The sequence below is a fragment of the Branchiostoma lanceolatum genome, chromosome 13 (genome assembly GCF_035083965.1).
Source record: "Branchiostoma lanceolatum isolate klBraLanc5 chromosome 13, klBraLanc5.hap2, whole genome shotgun sequence".
Taxonomy (NCBI): Eukaryota; Metazoa; Chordata; class Leptocardii; order Amphioxiformes; family Branchiostomatidae; genus Branchiostoma; species Branchiostoma lanceolatum.
Genome location: NC_089734.1, coordinates 2,440,124 through 2,460,461, shown reverse-complemented (window position 1 = coordinate 2,460,461; position 20,338 = coordinate 2,440,124). Strand labels below are relative to the sequence as shown.

The following is a 20,338-nucleotide window of genomic DNA, read 5'->3' as shown; positions in this document are numbered from 1 at the left end:
AATCGGCAAACAGTGGAGTTCAGAGTCCTTTGTTGCTGAGGTGGCTAAGTGGTTGAGTTATATTGGACTTTGCCATGTAACTATAGTTGTACGATAACCGATACATTGCAACGTGTAGTGTTTAACATGAAAAAAAAAAACTACAGGAACTGCGCCCATTAGATAGTGCACATTGTATATGGCCACAGGAACACTCAAGGGACTCGACGAAATAGTCACAGTGGACAGGTGGTCACTAGTCTATAGACAGCATTCTTAATTCTTGGGTCAATGTATTCTCCAAGCAGAGGTTTCGGGGGGGGGGGGGTAGTAGTGGCCGCGATGGCTTACGTTAAGGGTCAGCTGTAAGAAATCGCGGCTTCTACTAGACCCCCCCCCCCCGACCGAAACCTCTGCATAGGGAATAGGGTCAATGACTCAATGGGGAAAATGATCTAAGGCAACACCAAAATCCGGCCTTATGTTCACTACTTTATGACCGAATCCTCTGTAACAGTATGATATGACTGTCGAGTCGTCTGTCCTGCACGTGAAGAGAAGGGTTATGAGACTAACTGGCAAACATTATTGTAAGACCATTCCAATGCACAATCACAGATGATCACATATGAAGTTAGATAGAGTTAGGTGTATGCAAGCAGCTAATTGTCTCGTATGAGGGTCAGGGTGCAGCCACCTTTCCTGTAACTCAACGTATAGCAGTTACATGTAGTAGTACAGGACATTGTGAACTTTTGATGGCTAGCAAAATAGAATACTTCATACCTGACTCCTCTCTATCTTTGCATAGACATTTATTGTTTAGACTCCCAGGATCTGCCAGGTACCGTGCAGGGTTTTCAAACAGTCAAAATTGAGACAAGTAGCTACGACTAGCCTAATACGGTTCTCAGTACCCAACAGACGAGACTAAACAGAGAAAATGCTATAATCTTGTCACGTCGAAGGAGGAGACCGCAGACCAGAAGGATAAAACATCGTTAGATCGGAGGTTGTCGCGACTGTGTGTTGTTAGAGGGATCATTATGGAGAAAAGGGCATTAGAATTGGAGGCGAGGGAATCTAACACCTACGCATTGGGAACTTGGAGAGCTTGTTGAGCAGACGCCTGGCTCAAAATAAGGGACGAGTCAGAAAACGACGTGAGGACTTGAAATAGTGTGTGCGTCTCTTCTCTGACTAGCCTTAGTCTGACTAGTTAGTCACCTCACAAAGGTCTTCCAGTCACCAATGGATAAGACCTTGCGTGCGGTTACAGTTCATCCGACTTGATACCCAGACAAGATTCTACCCGTTTCCAAGTAGTCATTTGCATCTAAATCAAGTTTACTTTTTGGCACAAGAGAGCGCCTGTCTAACTCAGGCTTTGTGGGGTGGCCTTTGCAAGTTTGTGTACCCAGAGGAAGTTGGATTTGCCTTTTCGACGAAATGTCGGCACTCAGACCAATCAGCTTTACTTATAACCCGGTCAAATTGTGCTTTCAAAGGGGTGTTTGACAAACATATACAATGTACATTTTGTAATAGCATGTTTAACACCCTTCTTGTTTATTGTCAATGTGTGCTGTATATGTGTGATTATGCAAATGTTTTGTGGGTTTTGGTAATCAGTCAAATTTACAATTGTTGTTTCAGGAATCAGTTCTGGTCTAACCAGGGGGCCGGGTAGCCTTGTATAAAAAGAAGACGCCGCTTTTGTGCTCGTGTGCATAGCCATCGTCCGAGCCCTCGACGAGATGCGAGCCGTGTTTTCTTTCCTGTTGGTCTTGGCGCTAAGCGCGTCTGTGTCCGCCTACCCCAACGGCGCACCCCGTGCCACTTGTGACTCCATGCACCCTGTCCACGGGCACAAACCTCAGCCGGGGACGGGAGGGTACGGGGTCTTCCCCGAGCCGGATTTCACGGGGACCCGGACGAAATGGACGATAACGCTGAACGGCACGTCGGCGTTCCACGGGTTTCTTCTCGAGGCCAGATCGACTCGTGGAGGGAAGATCGTCGGGAGTTGGTCGCACCTACCACCGAGGACGAAGGCGCTGGACTGCGGTGGCGTCCACGGGAGTGCCGTGACGCACCACAACCATAAGAGGAAGGACATGAACAATATTTCCTTCACCTGGACAGCGTCTTCCTGCAAGGACGCTCCGGTCTACTTCAAGGCGACTTTTGTCAAACATTACACGAAGATTTACGAGGGCATCACGTCGGATGTGCTGAACGACGTCTGTCTGCGCCCGCCTAAATGCCAGGTACGTTGCACGGATATGTTCGATACGCAAGTAACGCATTTGAAGCTTTTCTATATAGAAATAAGACGCCTATTTTGTATTTCTTGCGGTATTTACTCTGACAAAGACACTGGGGCACACAGGCTGGTTATTTGACCACGACCAATTGACATTTCTCACCGACTACACCATACTTGAATTAAGTAATCTCAACATGCTAGACTTAAGTCTACTTGATGTTTATAGACAAACGTTCCGCCAATTTCCACCATCTAGATTATTTTGATCTATATACTAGCAATTTGCCCTTGTCACGCCATGTCTGGACGACTAATTTTCTCCAATCTGTAAAACATTTGAGAGTCCATTGAACTCATCTTCTGTAGTAAAGGCCACCAAGCGACAAATTAAAGATGTGATGCTCACGTTTGTATTTTCCTGATGTTTTCGCCTCTTCCTCCATGCTATACCCAGGACTGTGACGTGAGTAAAGCGGGCCAGAGGAAGGTGCTAGGACTGGCCCGTGCGCGGTGCCGCGGCGCCATGCGTGCCAACACACTCAAAAATGGTAAGTAACGCTGGTCCGGCGCTTCGGCTAGTCTTTTACGCGTTTTTACGCATTCTGTCAGGCTTTTTATTTTGTCCCGTTTTCTGTTTATCGCCAAGCCAAACTTTGCTTGGCGCTAGTTGGCCTTTATCCGTTCGTGTACATGTATCTATATCAGTTTTACAAAGGATATGCTACTCTCCAAGCAGAGGAGTGGGTCCGGCAGGTTTTTGGCGTGTTTTTAGGCGTTTTTGTCGGGCTATCTACTTTGTCGTGGTTTTCTTGTCTCGACAAAAACGCCTAGAATTACGCCAAAAACCTGCCGAACCCACTCCTCTGCTTGGAGAGTAGGATATGCTACATAAAACATTGGCAATGCCCCCAGAATTGCAAAGTTGAGAGACTTGAGTGTTTATAACAGGTGGGTTGACATAGTGCATGTTGTATATGTTATGATACAGTCTCTCTTTGTGTTTTCTCCAGGTGGCCGGTCGTGTCGGCAGGACTGGGACGGGCTGGCGTGCTGGCCCGAGACGCCGGCAGGAGGAGTGGCCCGGGTCCCCTGTCCCAGCTTCCGCCCGGGCCTCACCGGGAAAGGTACGGACATGCGGACAGATATTTCTAGTTTGATGATAAAGTCGTCTATTCGTTCATTTTTCTTATTTGATTAGTTATCAATGCCTCCTACGTCTTTATCAATTTTGTATCGGGCTTTCTTTTTCTTTCATTCACGCATTCATTCATTCATTCATTCTTTCTCTATTTTTCGTGTTACATATACTTGGAATTAGCTACGGACAAGAACTTACAATAAACTTTCTTTCTTTCATTATTTCACATTTTCACATTTACTATGGATACTAACCTTTAGCACAGTAAAGTATGACACTAATAAATTCGATTTACTAGGCGTGTAGGCTTTGGAACAACAGACAACATCCAATATTCCCCATCTCCTTAAAGGTGATAATTTTATTCTCAAATTTTTCTGCAGGTTTTGCCGTCCGCCGCTGCAGCCCGTCCGGCCGCTGGTCTCTACACAGCCGCTCTAAGAAGAGACACGGCGACTACAGCCGGTGCACCAAACACAGGGACACCAACAACGTGCGGGCAGGGATCCGGACCGGATAGACGGGTAAATGGTCGTCTATCTAACGGCGTTTGTGACACGATTGCCATTCAAGTACAACGTTACTATTTCCTGCTTACATCCAATCATAATAAGTAAGGTAATATTCATACGTATACTAACACCAGAAGGGTGTATATTTTGTACGAACGTCTTTGTTAATTGCATAATACTTGGTTGAATGTAATGAGGAATGTATTTTAGTGTCATTGGTGGCACATTTAGCATTCTCCTGTCGGGATCTTTAGTCGTATGGAGCCTTATTCGACCCTCTGTGTTACCTGCATTGGCTGCCACCTTGCGGTAATCTCCCAAAGTGCACAAGTGGCACAGATCACATAGACAGACACAGATGTACGTACCTGCAGTAAGATGTAAATACAACCAGAATCATATAATGTGATCAATCAACCAGCCAGTTAAGTATGCTACTATATATTTGTGAGAAACCACACAGCTGTGTAGAACTGTCTGTCAGAATAAATGATGAATTAGTTCATTAATTGTTTGGTAAAAGATACGCGCATCATCTAGAGCACCTGTCACACTTGTATAGCCGTTGCGTGTGAGTTGCGCATTGATATTTTTTCCATACGCCACCGTGCGCACAATACGCATGTCACATGCATCTCGATCAATTTGTGCAAGTTTTATGTACACCGGCATACGCACAATACGGCCTAGTAGGTATGATAGTTACGCTAATACGCAAGTTATTCGTTATAAATAGTTCTATCATGTGAATAACGAAATGTGAGTCACATATTCGTCAAAATAATCGAAAAATTCCACAACTGTTGTGCGTACGGCTGCGTATTGCATTTTGTCCATACGCAACTCACACGCAACGTTTATACGATCAAGTGTGACAGGGCCCTAAGTCATATCATTGATGCGTTCCTTATTTTTGACAGGTGTTGACTGGTGAGGATGTCGGGACACATACTTGAGTTGTAGCGATAACGTCTCCCCCTTCTGCCGCCTTCGTTTTCGTGATACACCAAGACGTCGCAGATACCTGCCCTATGAGCCGTATCACGAAACAAGTCTTAAGGCATGTCTTCGTGAAATAATAAACGCAATATTGCTTTACTAAAATTGTATTCCGTGCTCAGTTCCTTTTAGAATAGTCACTTGTTCCACTTGTCACCATTGTTAACTTGCACTGTCTGTATACTTTTATATAAATACTGTTACATGTTGGCACTTAGCCCCCGGGCAAGACCTTGCAAATAAACGTAAACTTTACCTTTACATTAGTTGATGTTTGTTTATTGGTTTGTCAAAGGTGAAGTTATTGAAGTTACAAACGTTATTCATACAGCTACTACCAAGCGAACTATCATGTTGACATTTCTAAAACACGTCGTTCTACTGTTAATTTGGTCCTGCTGTAGACTCACAAAAGTCAAAGGACGCCACCAGAAATTGTGTAAGGCGGTTTTAATGATGGTTGTGTAAGTTTGGAACCACCAGACGCGCATTGCAACAGCTGGCACTCGAGTATAATCTCCAAGCAGATGTAAGGATCTGACTCAGTCACAGTATTTCACCCATGTTGTTGAAACATTTAGCACGTATATCTAGCGATGTATCATTTATAACTCCTCGCCAAATACTAGTATAATAGAGATAGATGGAACAGAAAAAAAGTGTCATAGTCGACAGAGATGTAGAAAAGTGATCTCCAAGCAGATCTGTCGGCGGCAGAGCGGTATCAAAAGTATCCAAGCTCTTTTGATACCGCCTTGCCACCAATAGACCTCCTTTGAGATTAGTAGACAGGCCACAAAAGAGCCACAAAACATGCCCGACCGTACCCTGGGGGCCAGATACCGTATATCGGCTAGCCACCAAGCACCGCACGCAAGCATATCCGTATATGGCTAGCAGATCTTGGGTTTACAGCGGAGAGTGGGGCGGGGTCGGTCTTCGGGGGACAGCGGGAGGGTGGGCCGGGAAAGCTTGGGCGCGCGTGCGGTGCTTGGTGGCTAGCCGATATACGGTGTCTGGCCCCCAGGGTAGCCCGACCGCTACTGTTTTGAGTTTAAGTTAATCTTCCTTGCTACAGCAGCAGCCGCCCTACGAATAAGACTTAACAAACAGATTAGAAGAGAAACTTAAATCGACATCAAAAGGAACCACCAGCTTATAAGAACGCTTGTGTACCGCTACAGCACCATCTGCCTTGTGAGACAAACAGATTACAGACACGGCTGGAGGCCTTCTTAGATTGCAATTGTGTAAGACGATTACAAGGCGCTTATGTAAGCTGTTTGTGATCCCCACGTGGCTCCGCAGCTGACTTCATTCTGTCTTCAAGAAATAAGCAAATAAACAGTACGAGCCCCGACTTCTAACCTGCTGCACTGCTTAGATTGTGTAAGGCGATTACAAGACGTTTATGTAAGCTGTTTACAATTTCCACGTGGCTCTCCAGCTGACTTCATTCTGTCTTGAAGCAAATAAACAAGAGCCGCGAAGTCGAAGGAAGTTCTAAAATAACTGGCTGCACTGCTTGACGGATGTCAGAAACTCATCTCCTGGCAGATAAGTCAGAAACCGAGTTGGATCAGAAATCTGACACACAATCAGAAAACCGCACATAGTAGTCTATTAAAGGACCTCCTTAGCTAAACGATGTCAAGACAGGAAGTCTTGCTGTGATCAAGGAGATTTTATATAGCCTCCTTGCTGTGATGAACTAAAAAAAGAACCCTGAAGTTGTGTAACCTGTTACACAATCAAGTAAAGCTTACGTAAGCTCTTCGGGTCACTAAAACTGGGTACTTGGCAGCACTTCAAGTGAATTTTGTAAGTTTCGTGTGTTGCTGTCTATCAAATTTAAGTTTCAAACTTTTACATCATGGATCATATTCAATTAATAACGTCATAGGACATGCAAATCCAATAATAGTTACTCAACGCGCACATTTCGAGGATAAAAAGTGGGGCCTTACTCAATTGGGTAATGTTTAGGGCCCAGAGTCGTATTCGTCGTTCGAACGTCATACGGAGGTCATTCTTGGAGTGGTCGTGCATGTACGACATCTACCTGTCTTGTTATAGACACGACTGTATTGGGTTATTGTGGATGGGTGGTTCGTGTATGGCAGCCTGATTGAAATTATACGACATCAAAATCGTACGACGACCTACCACGAATAGCCTCTACCAGTCTCCGCGGGTCGCTCAGAAAATAGTCGAAATTGGCCAATATAGTCAATTGTATGAAGGGAGTTGGCTACGGTCTAATAGGCGAATGTTACCCTCAATGGCCAAAGTCCCCCGGCAAATGTTCTCTCTATAGCCGGCGTAGTTAGTCTGGTAGGGACTACGACGAATGTAACCGAGCCGTTACGCAAGCTTGTTACGTCACCTCATCGCCTGATCCTTTGATCAACAGTTCAAGTGACCAATCACCACAATCGAGACAATAGCTTGTCATTTTTTGCTCTGAACTTTGTTCGTCTTTGTGTCGACAATCCGCCGACAAAGGCCTGAGATGGTTTGAAGCAAATTTGCACAGCGTTCTGTCGAAAAATCGGCAACCTTGTCTCCAGGCATTTTGTAAAAAAGAATGTTGTTATATGGAGACGTTTTGACAATAGCCCTTATGATTTCCTAATCTTACGATTTTAAGAGGGAGGGATAACATAATCAACTACATAATCATGATACATGTATTTAAAATGACACGCGTAACATATATAGTTGAGACATAGAGTAAAATTCTTATTTGTGTCGCCTCTAGATATTGGCGGACAAGTCAGTGGCATTTTTCAAGTACAAGCCCTGGACTGAAAACAAAGAAACAGTTACACAACTAACCTGTAAACAAAGCAAGACAAAACAAACAGCAACTTTATTATGGACGAAAAGGTCTCGAACTTGTTTGACTGAATTGAGCAATGGCCATAATGCCTGACTAGACGAAGAATACCGACAAAAATAAGTAGGAAATATCACAGCATATTTCTATTAGAAAAATGAATGTAATAGAATAATAAGATAACGGTACTGGCTAAAAAGTAATTAGGTTTAAAAAAATGTATGATTTTTTATCAGTCGTCAAATCAGGAGGGTCAATATGTTCCTGATGTCCCACTTTTAGGGAAGTCCTTGATTACGTTTGCCCGCAAAGCTCGACGGGAGTTTTTTTTTTACGTAAGGGGTGTTATTTAAAAAGGACATCGTCTCTCTGGGACCAGCCAGGGGCTTGAAAATTCAGCTGCGCAACAGGTTTGGCAAGTTTTCATTACGAAAGAGAACCCGATTCCAAACGCGCAAAATGGCAGCGTTTTTGGCCCTGTTTGTCCTTGTTTGTGGCACATATGTGGAGGGATGGCCGTCGGGAGCGCCGGTGTCGCAGTGCGAGTCCATGCGGACCGGGCACGGTCTGCCCCCGAGAGATGGCTACGGCGGCCACGGTGTGTTCCTCACCCCGACGCCGACGCCGGGCGAGTGGACAGTCACGCTGAACGGCACCGCCGGGTTTCGCGGGTTCCTCCTCCAAGCCCGTACCGAGACGGGTGGCGACATCGTCGGGACCTGGGTCGACCCTCCCCCGGGGACGAAGCTACTCGACTGCGGTGGTTCTGCAGGCAGCGCGGTGACTCACAGCAACCCGGACCGACTGTCTTTTCAAAACCTTAACTTTATTTGGAAGGCAAGCTCATGCGACAGCCCAGCAGTCTATTTCCAGGCTACAGTTGTAACAACATACGCCCAACTGTACGAAGAGGTCCGGTCAGAAGTCTTGCGTAACGTCTGCATCCAGCCTACCCCCGCTCCGGCGTCCGACCCCGTTGAAAGCACATCGGGCGATGCTCACTCATCCCTCGGCGCAGACTGCATGGCGCCCCGAGAGATACTCAACGGATACGTCCATGAAGGCCCAGCGGAAGTGCATGGCGGCGACACAGTCACCAGGACGATGCACTACACCTGTGAGGAGGGGCACGAGCTCGTCGGACAAGAAAGGATTATGTGTCAGGTAAGGTTCCTGTCACTTATTTTGGGTCTATAGACAGCAAAGTAAGAACATTATCAGGATAGTCCTAACGTTAGATGTGCCGTACAAAAACTGATAAAAACATATTCAGTTGTCTTATGTCTGAAAAGGTTGTCGTAGATTGTCGACGGTCGCTCCAGTCATTGTTTGCTGAAAATCTTACGACAAGAATGTGTTTGTGGCTAAATGTCACCACACCACATATTGTCCTGTCAGCAAACTAGGGCTTGCATAGAAATAGCATTCCCATTACACTGACTTCTTCTGTCGACATTTCTTGCGATACAAAACAAAACAAAACAAAACAAACCTCCAATTAACTTTCTCGGCGCGTTTCTCCTTATTCTGAAGAGCGCCTATAATGAAGAAGAACACAGCGCCTCTACGCGTGCCCGCACCTCGCCAGACGGCAGCCACTATGCCCACAGAGCTACAGAAGAGAGCGCCACAGGGGCAAGTCACCACAGCTCACATGGACGCCGCGGGCATCACCACAGATCCTCCCGACAGGTGGGTAGCGATAGTGCACCTGCGTTTGGTTCGCATCCTCATCTCCAAGAAGATGTTGGGTTAGAAGCCGTTTTCCGACTCCTGCATAATAGGTAACATGTCGACAATTTTGAGAGAAAATCTTTTTTTTTAAGAAAAAAAAAGAAAAAAAGTGGAAATTGTTACCAATCAACCCTATCTTATTAGCACTTTCTTGAGAACTTCGGTGGCGGCGTCATCCGTACACAACGTCTGTTTTTCTTTTCACTTTTGCGTGAGCTGAACAGAGATATTTTTCAGACGCCCGGGATGTTTGGGAGCATAACTGACCAGGCCCTACCGCCGAACAAGACTTCTAACACGACACAGATGAACTATGACGTCACCTGTTCCTTTATTTTCACTTTTCTGTGAGCTAAGCGGAGATAACCTTCCATTTTGCAGACGCCCAGTATGTTTGAGAGCATGCCAGACTGGGTCTTGCCGTTGACCAGACGTCCAACCCGGCTCAGAAAAAGATATGCTGTCGCTGTCACCTGTACACAACGTTTCCTTTCTTTCTACATTCACTCTCTGTGAGCTAAGTGGAGACAGATTTCCATTTTACAGACGCCCGGGAAATTCAAGAGCATAACCCACCGGGCCCCTTCCAACCCGACACAGTGGTGCACCCTTTACACAACGTTCTATTAAACGTCATTATCATTAACTGTGAGCTTAACAGAGATAACTTTCCATTTCAGACGCCCGGTATGTTTGAGAGCATGACAGACTGGGCCCTGCCGCCGGACCAGACGTCCAACCCGACTCAGAAGAACTACGGCGTCGCCGTCACTGACGTCGATCACGATGGCAACATGGAGTTCGTCGTCGCCGGGTGAGTGCGTCATCACGTCTTAATTCCAAATATGGTCTGTAACGTCACAAGTCTTCCTAATATGGTGTGTGATGTCATTACGTCTTCCAAATATGGTCATTACGACAACCCGTCTTTCAAATATGGTCTGTAACGTCACCAAGTTTTCCGAATATGGTGTGTTCCAAATATGGCGTGTTTCGTCATCACGGTCAAATATGGTCTGTTACAATGAACATTATTACGGCTTCAGAGTATTGTCTGTTACGCCTCCACGTATTCAAGATTCGGTCTATTACATCATTACGTCTTCAAGTAAAAGGCAAATCTTGAGACGTCCAAATAGGGTTAGTAACGTCATCGCGTTTTGCAGGTTGTTTTGGGAAGTTAAAAAGGTTCTTGGCAGCGGTGGGATTCGAACCCACGCCATCGAAATGACTGGTGCCTAAAACCAGCGCCTTAGACCGCTCGGCCACGCTACCTTTCTATCCTAAACCGCGCAGCGAATTCCCCTCGGAAGCTTTGTGAAGGAAAGAAGTACATTTGGATGATTTTAGCCATTCCATGAAAGGAAACGGTCACACTGTACCCCTCTCTGAATACTCAGCAACAAAACTTAAGTATGTTGAGCTATAGAGAGAAATCAAATGTTGGGATTATATCTCAGATACTGGTAATGAAAACTTCACGCGTGTCTTTAACCCTTAAGGCCTTGAACGTGACGGACGCCAGAATCACATGACAGCAACTTAATGGGATTTGCTTTTCGCCGAATTCGGAAGTTAGCTTCATGGACACTGAAAGGAAGACTACACTTCAATGAATAGTAGAAAACGAAGTGACTTAATTCCTTGATTCTTAATTTTAGCTACAACGGCCAAAACCTAGTCCTAAAGTGGAACGCCAAAGCCCGGAGATACGAAAACATCGCAGTGGACGATTCCAACAAAGATATGGTACTGTCAGTTGATCACTGTATAACTTGGGACCATTACATTTCAGCTACAACGGCCTAAACCTAGTCCTTAAGTGGAACGCCGCGCCGAAGCCCGGAGATACGGAAACATCGCAGTGGACGATTCCAACAAATATATAGTACTGTTAGTTGATCACTGTATAACTTGGGACCATTACATTTCAGCTACAACGGCCCAAACCTAGTCCTAAAGTGGAACGCCGCAGCCCAGAGGTATGAGAACATCGCAGTGGACGACCCCAGCTCGCCCTACTACCCCCTGCGTGACGTCAGGGGTGACGCAATCGGTGTGGCGGCCTGTGACGTCGACGGAGACGGCTGGGAGGAGATCTACTTCCTCAACCTCAACAACAGCTACTCGGGAGGGGTGGGGATTGTTTTTGTTTGTTGTTTGTTTGTTTGTTTGTTTGCTTATTCATTTGTTTTGACGGTACGGATTGCGTTATCAGTATGAGAGGTGGGCATATAGTTTCGATGCTTATAGTTTTCGATTCTTGTTCGCACATTCGAATCCTAGTGCGCCCTTTGAAAGAGCACGAGGGACATAAAACTATGTACAGTGTTACATGACGGGACATTGTTCCCATTGTTTGGACTATCTGCAGACGAATCAGATATCAAAAACCTGTCCTTGGTGCTGAACATCTATCACATCGTGACTGCACTTTTTTTTCTTGTTGAGAGTTATTTTATCATTGTAGAATAGATCGTCATGTGGATATCACAAGTACCAGTTTGGTTCTGATTCTCATATGAGGTGCCCTGGGGCACCTTAGCTGAACAAGAAGTGCGCGTTAGATTGCGCTCTACAAATCAACCGTATCTTGGTTTGTAGCTACATATAGACATGGAAAGCTGCAGACTAAGGGGCTTGAATGGCTACTTTTAAAGACAACTAACACGAAAGGGATTGATCTGGATCAAATTTAGACTGTAATAGCCAAGTTAGAAAAAACTTACTCAAATTTTCGACTGATCAACTCCATGCCTTTGTCATGGTATGAGAGCAATCCATGGCTTCAGTAATATCACAATATGTAGGTATGACACGTAAACGTGACTCGGTGAGCATTGGATAATAATTTGCAGAAAGTCTATGGCGCCCTCCGTCTCTGTTCAATGATTGAACTGTCTAATGTAAGATGTATTTCTGCCACAGCCCACAACAGGACACCGGCTGTTCAAGTTCCACGCGGGCCGGTACGTGGACGTGTTCGCGAAGAGCTACAACCGGGCCGTGGACGGCCGGTTCGCGGGGAGGTCTGTGGCGTGTATAGACAGGAAGGTATGTATTACACCCGCTAAACGCTATTGAAGAGGGTTTCTTGTAGCCTCTACCAGGCTCCGTCCTATCGTTGGGAAAATAGTAGAAATCAGCCGAGGTACTTCGCTATCCAGGGTAGGTCCGCTATACAGCAAGGTTCCATTTCGATGGACGGATGGCAGATTGGACCCTCTCTCCGTAGCTAACTCCCTTGGCACACTATTCACTCTATTAGGCCAATTTCTACTATTTTTCCAGCCATCCCGCGGAGCCTGGTAGAGGCTAGGTTTCTTGTTAGAACCAAACAATATGCTGCTACATTCTTTGAATCTAAGTTGTTATCAGTTGGTACAGGAAGGCCCTTACGCAAGCATAAGCTTTCGGCTTCATTTGCGCCGTTATTTGTCAGTCATGTTTCTTTGTTGTGTATTTGCTATTTTTAAGTGCGAACAAATAAACAATAGAAGCCTCATAGCTAAGAGGAAAGTAGCTCTCCCGCCGTGAATGCTGGTTGGAGCGCTCTAAAAGAACATTTTCGGTAGCAGTACGGCCGGTGTCTCTCTCTATATATTCAATACAATTTCAGTCTTTTAAATGTCTATTTTTTTGTTCCAAATTTGAAGTGATGATTATCTCATATTTACACGCGTATAATTTACAAACTGTAACATTGACGATGAATGTTGCTATTGCTCCAGGGTAACGGCCTGTATTCCGTGTATGTGGCTAACTACGCGCACTACAGCGTCGGTCCGCAGGGTCTGATTGAGATGGACCCTGACACAAGCGACCCTGGGAACGGGATCATCAGGCTCAAGAACGTCGCTAAGGAGGCTGGGGTCGAGAAGCTCACAGGTACCGGTGTCGCGCCAAATTTCTGCTCTTCCATTTTTGTTGCCAATTGAGGTAATGCGCGAGCGTGGAGTTAGGGTTATAAGCTAGCTATAGAATAGCAAAAGTCGCTCATTTACTGGGACCTAAGCCCTGTGAGGAATAGCGTCACTAGAAGCTCGGGGGAAAAGTGTTAGTTGACACCGGGTACTAGATTTGGACGTACTGAAGACGAGTATACGTAACGTTACTGAAAATGTATGGATACATTCAATTGTTTGTTTTTTGTAAGCTGGGCCTTGGATGAAGAAAACGGAAAAAATTGGCAAAATACAAATTCCAAGTTTGTGTATGGGTGACAAAGAAATACCTTTCGTTGGCAGATCACTGGATAACAGTATATGATCACCTGCCAACATTTCGGAGACCGCCTGTCACCTTCCTCATGGGCATGTCATGGCAATACTGACTGGTTCTACCAAGGAGGTTATTTCAACCTCCTTGGTTCTACTTTGCACTGCAGCTAGGTGTCGCTGCTGCAGTTTGAAGAATGCAGTCCCAATCGTGCATGAGTTTATTTCCCTTCTCATCAAAAGTTTCTTGTCTTGTATATTTTCTAGGCGGCCGTGGTGTGACGGTGGGCCCGATTGTGAACGAGAGGAACATGACCGACATCTTCTGTGGGAACGAGAGGGGGCCGAACTTCCTGTTCGAGAACCAGGGAGACGGAACCTTCCGGGACATGGCGGAGCGGGCGGGTAGGTTTGTTAGTTAGTTAGTTAGTTAGTTTGTTTGTTTGTTTGTTTGTTTGTTTGAACCTTTGTTTAGTTGGGGACGGGATGGGAATAACAGCGGCACACACAGAAATTTCTTATCTTGAAAATAGATGAACATTGAAAATGGAAATGACGCTGTATTTATAGGAAAATCATAAGTTAACATTTAATATTTGTATTGCCATTGAAGGAGCTGAATGTAAAATTTGAGATAATTTCACCGACCTTGCTTAAATCCACAATTCATTAATAAATGACACTAGCGAACGAGTTTAACATTTGATTTAGACAACGGTATGATTTCCTAGCTAGTGTGTTTAGCATCATCTTTATTCGCACAGATAAACATAAAAACGACGAATCTAAAGCACTGGGACAAGATGAATGGATAAATCTCCTCGGTCGGCTCCTTAATCAGATCAAATTAGTATAAGCACTAATAAATGCAGCTAACGGCCTACTCTTTCTCTGGGTTTCCTGCCAGGAATTCTCGATGCCGATCGGCACAACGACCACTGGCATTCGCGTAACGGCCGCGGGGTGGCGCTGGCGGACTTTAACGGGGACGGGTTGGTGGATATTGTGAACGGGAACTGGATGGGCCCACACAGGCTGTGGATTCAACAGAGGAGCCAGGACGGAACTGCTACATTCAGGGTAGGGACTTACATGTGTTGCCACTTTGCATGGATAGATTCGATGGAACACCGCGGTAGGCGATTTTGAATTCAGCTGTTCTATTTCATAGTATCGAATTTTAGAATGGAGTTCGATGGATCCCCTGGGGGTCCACTTTAGAACACAGTTGTTCCATTCCATGGATAACCATTACATTTCTTAATGTGGGCATAGCCTAGGCGATTGGTGCGAAATATAGCCAGAAGTGTTCAAATTGTGGTAAAAGCATGAAACTTGGTATGGTGAACCCGGAGTATATACTTGATATTTTCAAGGGTGGAGCCAATCGCCTAGACTAATAGTTTTACTACCTATTTTTCTATAGAGATATTTTGAAAGGGGGAACAAAAATCATTGTTTTAACCAAACAGCTTATCTGTGGATCTTTCATTTCTAGGATGTCGGCGGCACCAACGACGCTTTCCAGAACCCCTCCCCCGTGAGGACGGTCATCGCTAACGACTTTGACAACGATGGACAGATTGAGGTCCTCTTCAACGACATCGTCAACTGGCGTCATGGACCAACCGCTCCGAACAGGTGCATATCTAAACCCGTATTGTTGTACCATAAATATGTAATGATATATATTGATAGAGTTATTAGGACTCAAATGACTGTGTATCTCTGTTATATTGTATCTGACCCTTACCTCTTCCCTCATGACCTCAATGAAAAGCGGCCTGCGTGCCGATTTGAGCTTATCATGAATAAACAAAGGTTCAAACAAACAAACAAACGTGACTTCATCTGAGAGTTCGCCACCATTTTGGAGTCCCTCTTTACATTATAGTGAATCGTGGTTCAATCGTTTCTAAACATATAGATATTCTGATATTAAACTATTAACGTAACAATTACGAGTCCAAAGTTCTAGGGAAAGAAGACACCATTTATTTATAAATTCTTGTCCACGATACACAGAAAAATAATATGTGCGCTCAAGATTCGAATCACTGGAATGCAAAATAAGTCACCAATATGGCGGCCAACGTCCGTTACTGTGTCGTCTTCTTCATTGATATGAAGCCTTTTTGTTTGGTATGAATTGATATCAACATCATAAGTGAGTAAGCTCTGTGTGCTTGGCAGGTTGTTCAAGGTTACTCGCCAGGGGGCGCAACAGGACCCTACCATTGACCAGCTGGACATAGGGGACGCCCTGGAGCCTGATGGGTACGGAACAGGTATGTGACATCTTGGCATTACGTAATGTCATCTTTAGACTCACACAGCAGCTGTGTTGCATGGACATTCGACAATACTATAAATATACAGTATTGCCAAGTATGAACGACATATGATATATATCAACAAGCAAACATAATGGAAGCATATAAATATACAGTATTGCCAAGTATGAACGACATATGATATATATCAACAAGCAAACATAATGGAAGCAAACTCATTTTGCTGGGTGACCATCGCAAGACACAAAAATAAACATATATTCAGTGATTAAATCATTCGGGTTTTTCGATAAAGAAGGGTTAATACATGTGCCGACACCACAACCTAAAACAGAAAGTGACATCCTTACACCACTCTAGCATGGTCTAGATAACTCCCACGTTCCGAATCGATGCATAGGACTAGTATTATGCCTGCCAGTAGTATGACAATCTTTTTTTTGACAACGCCTCAGGGGCGGGATCCTAGCATTGAGTATGCAGGGCTTTTGCTGCTTTGGGGATGGTATCATTCTTTCCAAAATATCTCGCTAGGTGGCGCAGCAGCTGATTTGGACGGCGACGGTCAGTTGGAGTTGATTCTAGCGCACGGTGAATCGAACACGCAACCTCTGACCGTCTTCCGGGTCACACAAGGACAAGACAACAACTGGATCCGTGTCTACCCCACCACCAAGTTCGGAGCTCCGGCCAGAGGGTCAAGGGTCACGATCCGTACAGCCGGTGGCGACTTCCAGCTCCGAGTGGTAGACGGGGGGTCCGGGTACCTGTGTCAGGTACGTTGTTTTGTTGATCGTTCGATACGTTGGGTTTAATTTCCCTTTGTGTCAATTTACGTGGTTGTGTTTTTTGTCAAATGAGGTAGCCGTCAATCTGACACGGATACAATGCTCGGCCATTTTTTGTCACACTTCTTTTTGTTGCACATGCAAAATGTAGCTGTAGGCTAGTAACTTGCAAATGTCTGTATAACAACGTTGTCTAGAACTCTTGCTCTTACAGTCTTCAAAGAAATGTCTTAATGTGTTCAAAAAACAAACAGAACGAACGAAGAGATTAAGGAATGGATGGGTGTTTATTAACGGATATTTATTACTGACTTTTAACCCGTGTTATTGATGAAAGATGTATATATCACCAACAGTGTTTCATGCAACGCATTGGCAGTCCGTAAACTAATGGTATGAAAATTAACGTATACAGATGGAGCCGATAGCCCATTTCGGTCTTGGCACAGACACAGCCGTACAGGTGGAGGTCACGTGGCCTGACGGACGTCAGTTCTCGCGAGAGTTGGACCCACGCGAGATGAGAACAACCGTTACCATCAAGCACCCGGATGTCGACAGTCTGATGATGCGAGAGGTATATCATTTCAATGTTTCATAAATCATAAAAATGTCTCAAGCAGTTTTCGTCATTTTTTTTGCACCCGGCAATGTTTGGCAACTTCATCTGAATGGAATGAACTTTGCGATACTTGCCGCATGGCGGCGCTGTGGCAAGGAGGAAGAGGTCCTAAACAAGACTGCGTTTGTATTCCCCCTACGGGATGTTTTCTGGAGTTCAATATCAACTGTATCACTGGAGTAACGGACGATCCCATTTCTGTACATGTACAGATAAGAAGGCCCCGGTGTGTGCCGGTTACGTGCGAGGATCCCCCCTCCTTGGAGAATGGACAAGTCCGCGGCGAGGGCCGCAGGTACAAGGACGTTGTCACCTACAGCTGCAGTGCCGGGTTCCGCCTACAGGGAGCGCCCTCCGCCGTGTGCCAGTCAGGCAAGCAGTGGGTCTTCACGGCCAGTGACGCACCGAGATGCGTGGAGCTGAGAACAGGTGAGGAGTTCTGGAGATTTTTCTGGGAAAAGTTAAAGATGTAAAAGAGAGACAGACAGACAGAGATACAGACAAACTTAGAGACAGACTGACAGACAGACATCCTACGGGCAGACAGAGGTTTAGAGCAGATATAGTACTTTGTTGTTATCCCTCTGTACTGACGATCAAGCATGGTAGACGAGTCAAAGGGTTTATACGATATTCCTTCAGAACTACAAATTAGCTGGAAGAAAAGTCAATGACTCGGTACTTTTATTACAAACAGTATTGAAACTATATAAGTGTATGAATTGACACCTTATTTCAACCAAAACTGACCATTGCAAATTGGGTAGATCTGTGCTCTACTACTTAGTGCTCTATGTGTCTTTGGCATTTTAACTACTCTCCAAGCAGAGGAGGGGTTCCGTCTGATTTTTGACGTGTTTTTAGGCGTTTCTGTCGGGCTTTCTACTTTGTCATTGACAGAAACGTCTGAAAACACGTATAAAGACGGAACCCCTCCTCTGCTTGGAGAGTAATTTTAACTAGAAAAAGTCACTACTTACACAACTTGAGGGTTCATTTCCATGTTTTATCAAACATCGCAGATCAGGTGACTTTTTCGGAGCTGACCGCCGGGCTGGCGTCACGTGACCTGCTGGTCATCGACGTGCGGCAGGCGCGGGAACTGCAGCAGGACGGAGCGATTCCGGGAACCGTCAACATCCCAAGTGAGTTGCTTCAGTACTGGGTTTCTTACTGGGCCGCGCCTGTTGGCGATTGTTCGCGAGATATTCGCAAACTGGTTGCGACCGCGCGCCAATCGGCTATAATTTGTCGTCAATCGACGCCAATTGGTGCCAATTTATCGCCCAAAATGGCGATTTTAAAAAATGGCGCGAATGGGCGCAAACTAGACGCCAACAAATGCTATCACTACTAACCTCATTTTAACCCCTTGCAACTACTCTCAACTTCAACTTTTTAAAGTTATCTGGGGGTTACAAACAAGTTAAAACTTGTTTGTAACCCCCAGATAACCCCGCGAGGGGCAAAGTAGGGGGGAGGAGGTCCCAGGCTAAGGCGGGCAGGCCTCCAGCCTGGCGCGGTATGACTCGAGTAGTGTCCTATTACAACACCGTCAATCACTGTCCATTGCCACGTGTGCATCTTCTCAGATGCTTTTCAATGTACGCAATATACTTCGGCCTTCGGGCATCAACTTTCAAACAAATTTTTAATCATATTTTCTTGACAGTGAGACAGTTGGAGTCCGCCCTTCAGATGTCGGACGAGGCCTTCGAGCAGCGGTTCGGCGTCGCGAAGCCCCAGCCGGACTCCGACAGCGTCGTCTTCACGTGCCGGACGGGCGGCAGGGCGCGGCGGGCACAGAGGCTCGCACGGCGGCTCGGGTACACAAGGTAAGGGCGGCCAGTTTCATCTTTGCGCTTGTCTATAGCGCACTTTGTGATGAATATCTTGAAAACCTTGATAATGAAGGAGCACCTCTGATTATCACAGCGACTCGCACAGCGGTTAGGGTACACAAGGCAAGGTCTTCCCGTTTTCGAGTGTAATTTACTTTCAATTGCCATATGAAAATGTATATCCATCTATTTTTTGACATGAGAATACATACGAATCCCCTGGCATGTACCGTTGACGTTGTACTATTGGGAAAGGCACTTAACACGAAACAGGTACATTTCCTTCCTGTATTGAAGTATTTTTGTTACAAAAATTAGAAATGTAGATTTTTCAAAAAGATTTCTGTCATTTTTCAGGACCAGAGTATTTGAGGGCGGCATCATGGAATGGAACAGGAATTACCACGTGGACGGTTACTACTCATGAGAACCCGGATGTGCCTTTGGAAAACAGCTGTGTGATACCCCCTCATAAGCACACGGAAAACAGCGGTTTGAGACCAACTACTGACGTATCGTTATATCGTCTGCAAAACAGAATTGTTCAGGGAAAATTGTATTGTAAACGTTATTACATTTACCCCGTTACTTATTGGATGTTGAGAGTTTGTTTTCCTTTTTATATACTAAAAGTAGCTAGTCAAGTTGCTGTCATACGTTTTATCCGATAGCCATATACCATGGATACTACAAATCTACATGTGCGAGCTACATAACGAAGAAAGACCAGAAGATTTCGTAAACATAATGAAGCAAAGTTGTTGCAATATAGCTAGGATGACTGATTATTTAATTTCTCATATATTTTGTCATTGTCATACTTTCGTTTGATAAGAATGGGATTAGGAATGGGAGAAGGAATATATTCCACAGATACGCCCTTGTTGTTCTGTGGTCTGGCGACCAGATGATGTTTATGAATAACATTATGTGAGCAGATGAACAGTTTGGTGTTTAGTAAACGTACGAAGTTGTCAAGAGAAAACGGAAAATGTCTTTCTCAAGGGGTTGAATCTCGGAGCTCTGGATTAAAGAACGCTTTATCATAAATGATTTGTTGTTCATCATTGCATTACCTTATCCACGGAGTGTCCTAGTCTCTTAAT

The 20,338-nt window shown here is 45.1% G+C and overlaps 3 protein-coding genes, 1 long non-coding RNA gene and 1 other non-coding gene across 5 annotated transcripts; 4 read left to right on the top strand and 1 right to left on the bottom strand.

The window, feature by feature from the left end:
• The first annotated feature begins 1,701 nt into the window (after positions 1–1,701).
• On the top strand, positions 1,702–2,804 carry LOC136447089 (putative defense protein 2). The gene is made up of 2 exons (XM_066445772.1): positions 1,702–2,249; positions 2,703–2,804. The coding sequence occupies exons 1-2, from the start codon at positions 1,737–1,739 to the stop codon at positions 2,802–2,804; spliced, it is 615 nt and encodes a 204-aa protein (XP_066301869.1). The 5' UTR covers positions 1,702–1,736.
• A 435-nt stretch (positions 2,805–3,239) lies between these two features.
• On the top strand, positions 3,240–5,158 carry LOC136447042 (uncharacterized). The gene is made up of 3 exons (XR_010757684.1): positions 3,240–3,372; positions 3,770–3,910; positions 4,819–5,158. It is a non-coding gene; the product is annotated as an uncharacterized lncRNA (long non-coding RNA).
• A 2,882-nt stretch (positions 5,159–8,040) lies between these two features.
• Positions 8,041–9,492, top strand: LOC136447088 (putative defense protein 1). The gene is made up of 2 exons (XM_066445771.1): positions 8,041–8,900; positions 9,325–9,492. The coding sequence occupies exons 1-2, from the start codon at positions 8,196–8,198 to the stop codon at positions 9,490–9,492; spliced, it is 873 nt and encodes a 290-aa protein (XP_066301868.1). The 5' UTR covers positions 8,041–8,195.
• Positions 9,274–20,282, top strand: LOC136447041 (cartilage acidic protein 1-like). Its single transcript, XM_066445717.1, has 15 exons — positions 9,274–9,428; positions 10,151–10,284; positions 11,405–11,606; positions 12,399–12,524; positions 13,202–13,358; positions 13,955–14,092; positions 14,595–14,767; positions 15,186–15,328; positions 15,881–15,975; positions 16,516–16,757; positions 17,185–17,346; positions 17,604–17,820; positions 18,414–18,536; positions 19,064–19,226; positions 19,590–20,282. Exons 2-15 carry the CDS (start codon positions 10,160–10,162, stop codon positions 19,657–19,659), a joined length of 2,136 nt encoding a protein of 711 aa, XP_066301814.1. The 5' UTR covers positions 9,274–9,428; positions 10,151–10,159; the 3' UTR covers positions 19,660–20,282.
• On the bottom strand, positions 10,664–10,745 carry Trnal-uag (transfer RNA leucine (anticodon UAG)). The gene has a single exon. It is a non-coding gene; the product is annotated as a tRNA-Leu (tRNA).
• Positions 20,283–20,338: the final 56 nt, after the last annotated feature.

What these genes read in the sequence shown, in the direction of transcription:
- LOC136447088 (XM_066445771.1), top strand. Translation starts at nt 8,196, where the DNA reads ATGGCAGCGTTTTTGGCCCTGTTTGTCCTTGTTTGTGGCACATATGTG. An exon ending in AAGAAAGGATTATGTGTCAG is followed by an intron (nt 8,901 to 9,324) that starts GTAAGGTTCCTG and finishes GCACCTCGCCAG; the next exon opens with ACGGCAGCCACTATGCCCAC.
- LOC136447089 (XM_066445772.1), top strand. Translation starts at nt 1,737, where the DNA reads ATGCGAGCCGTGTTTTCTTTCCTGTTGGTCTTGGCGCTAAGCGCGTCT. An exon ending in TGCGCCCGCCTAAATGCCAG is followed by an intron (nt 2,250 to 2,702) that starts GTACGTTGCACG and finishes TGCTATACCCAG; the next exon opens with GACTGTGACGTGAGTAAAGC.
- LOC136447041 (XM_066445717.1), top strand. Translation starts at nt 10,160, where the DNA reads ATGTTTGAGAGCATGACAGACTGGGCCCTGCCGCCGGACCAGACGTCC. An exon ending in TGGCGTGTATAGACAGGAAG is followed by an intron (nt 12,525 to 13,201) that starts GTATGTATTACA and finishes CTATTGCTCCAG; the next exon opens with GGTAACGGCCTGTATTCCGT. An exon ending in GCCTGATGGGTACGGAACAG is followed by an intron (nt 15,976 to 16,515) that starts GTATGTGACATC and finishes ATATCTCGCTAG; the next exon opens with GTGGCGCAGCAGCTGATTTG.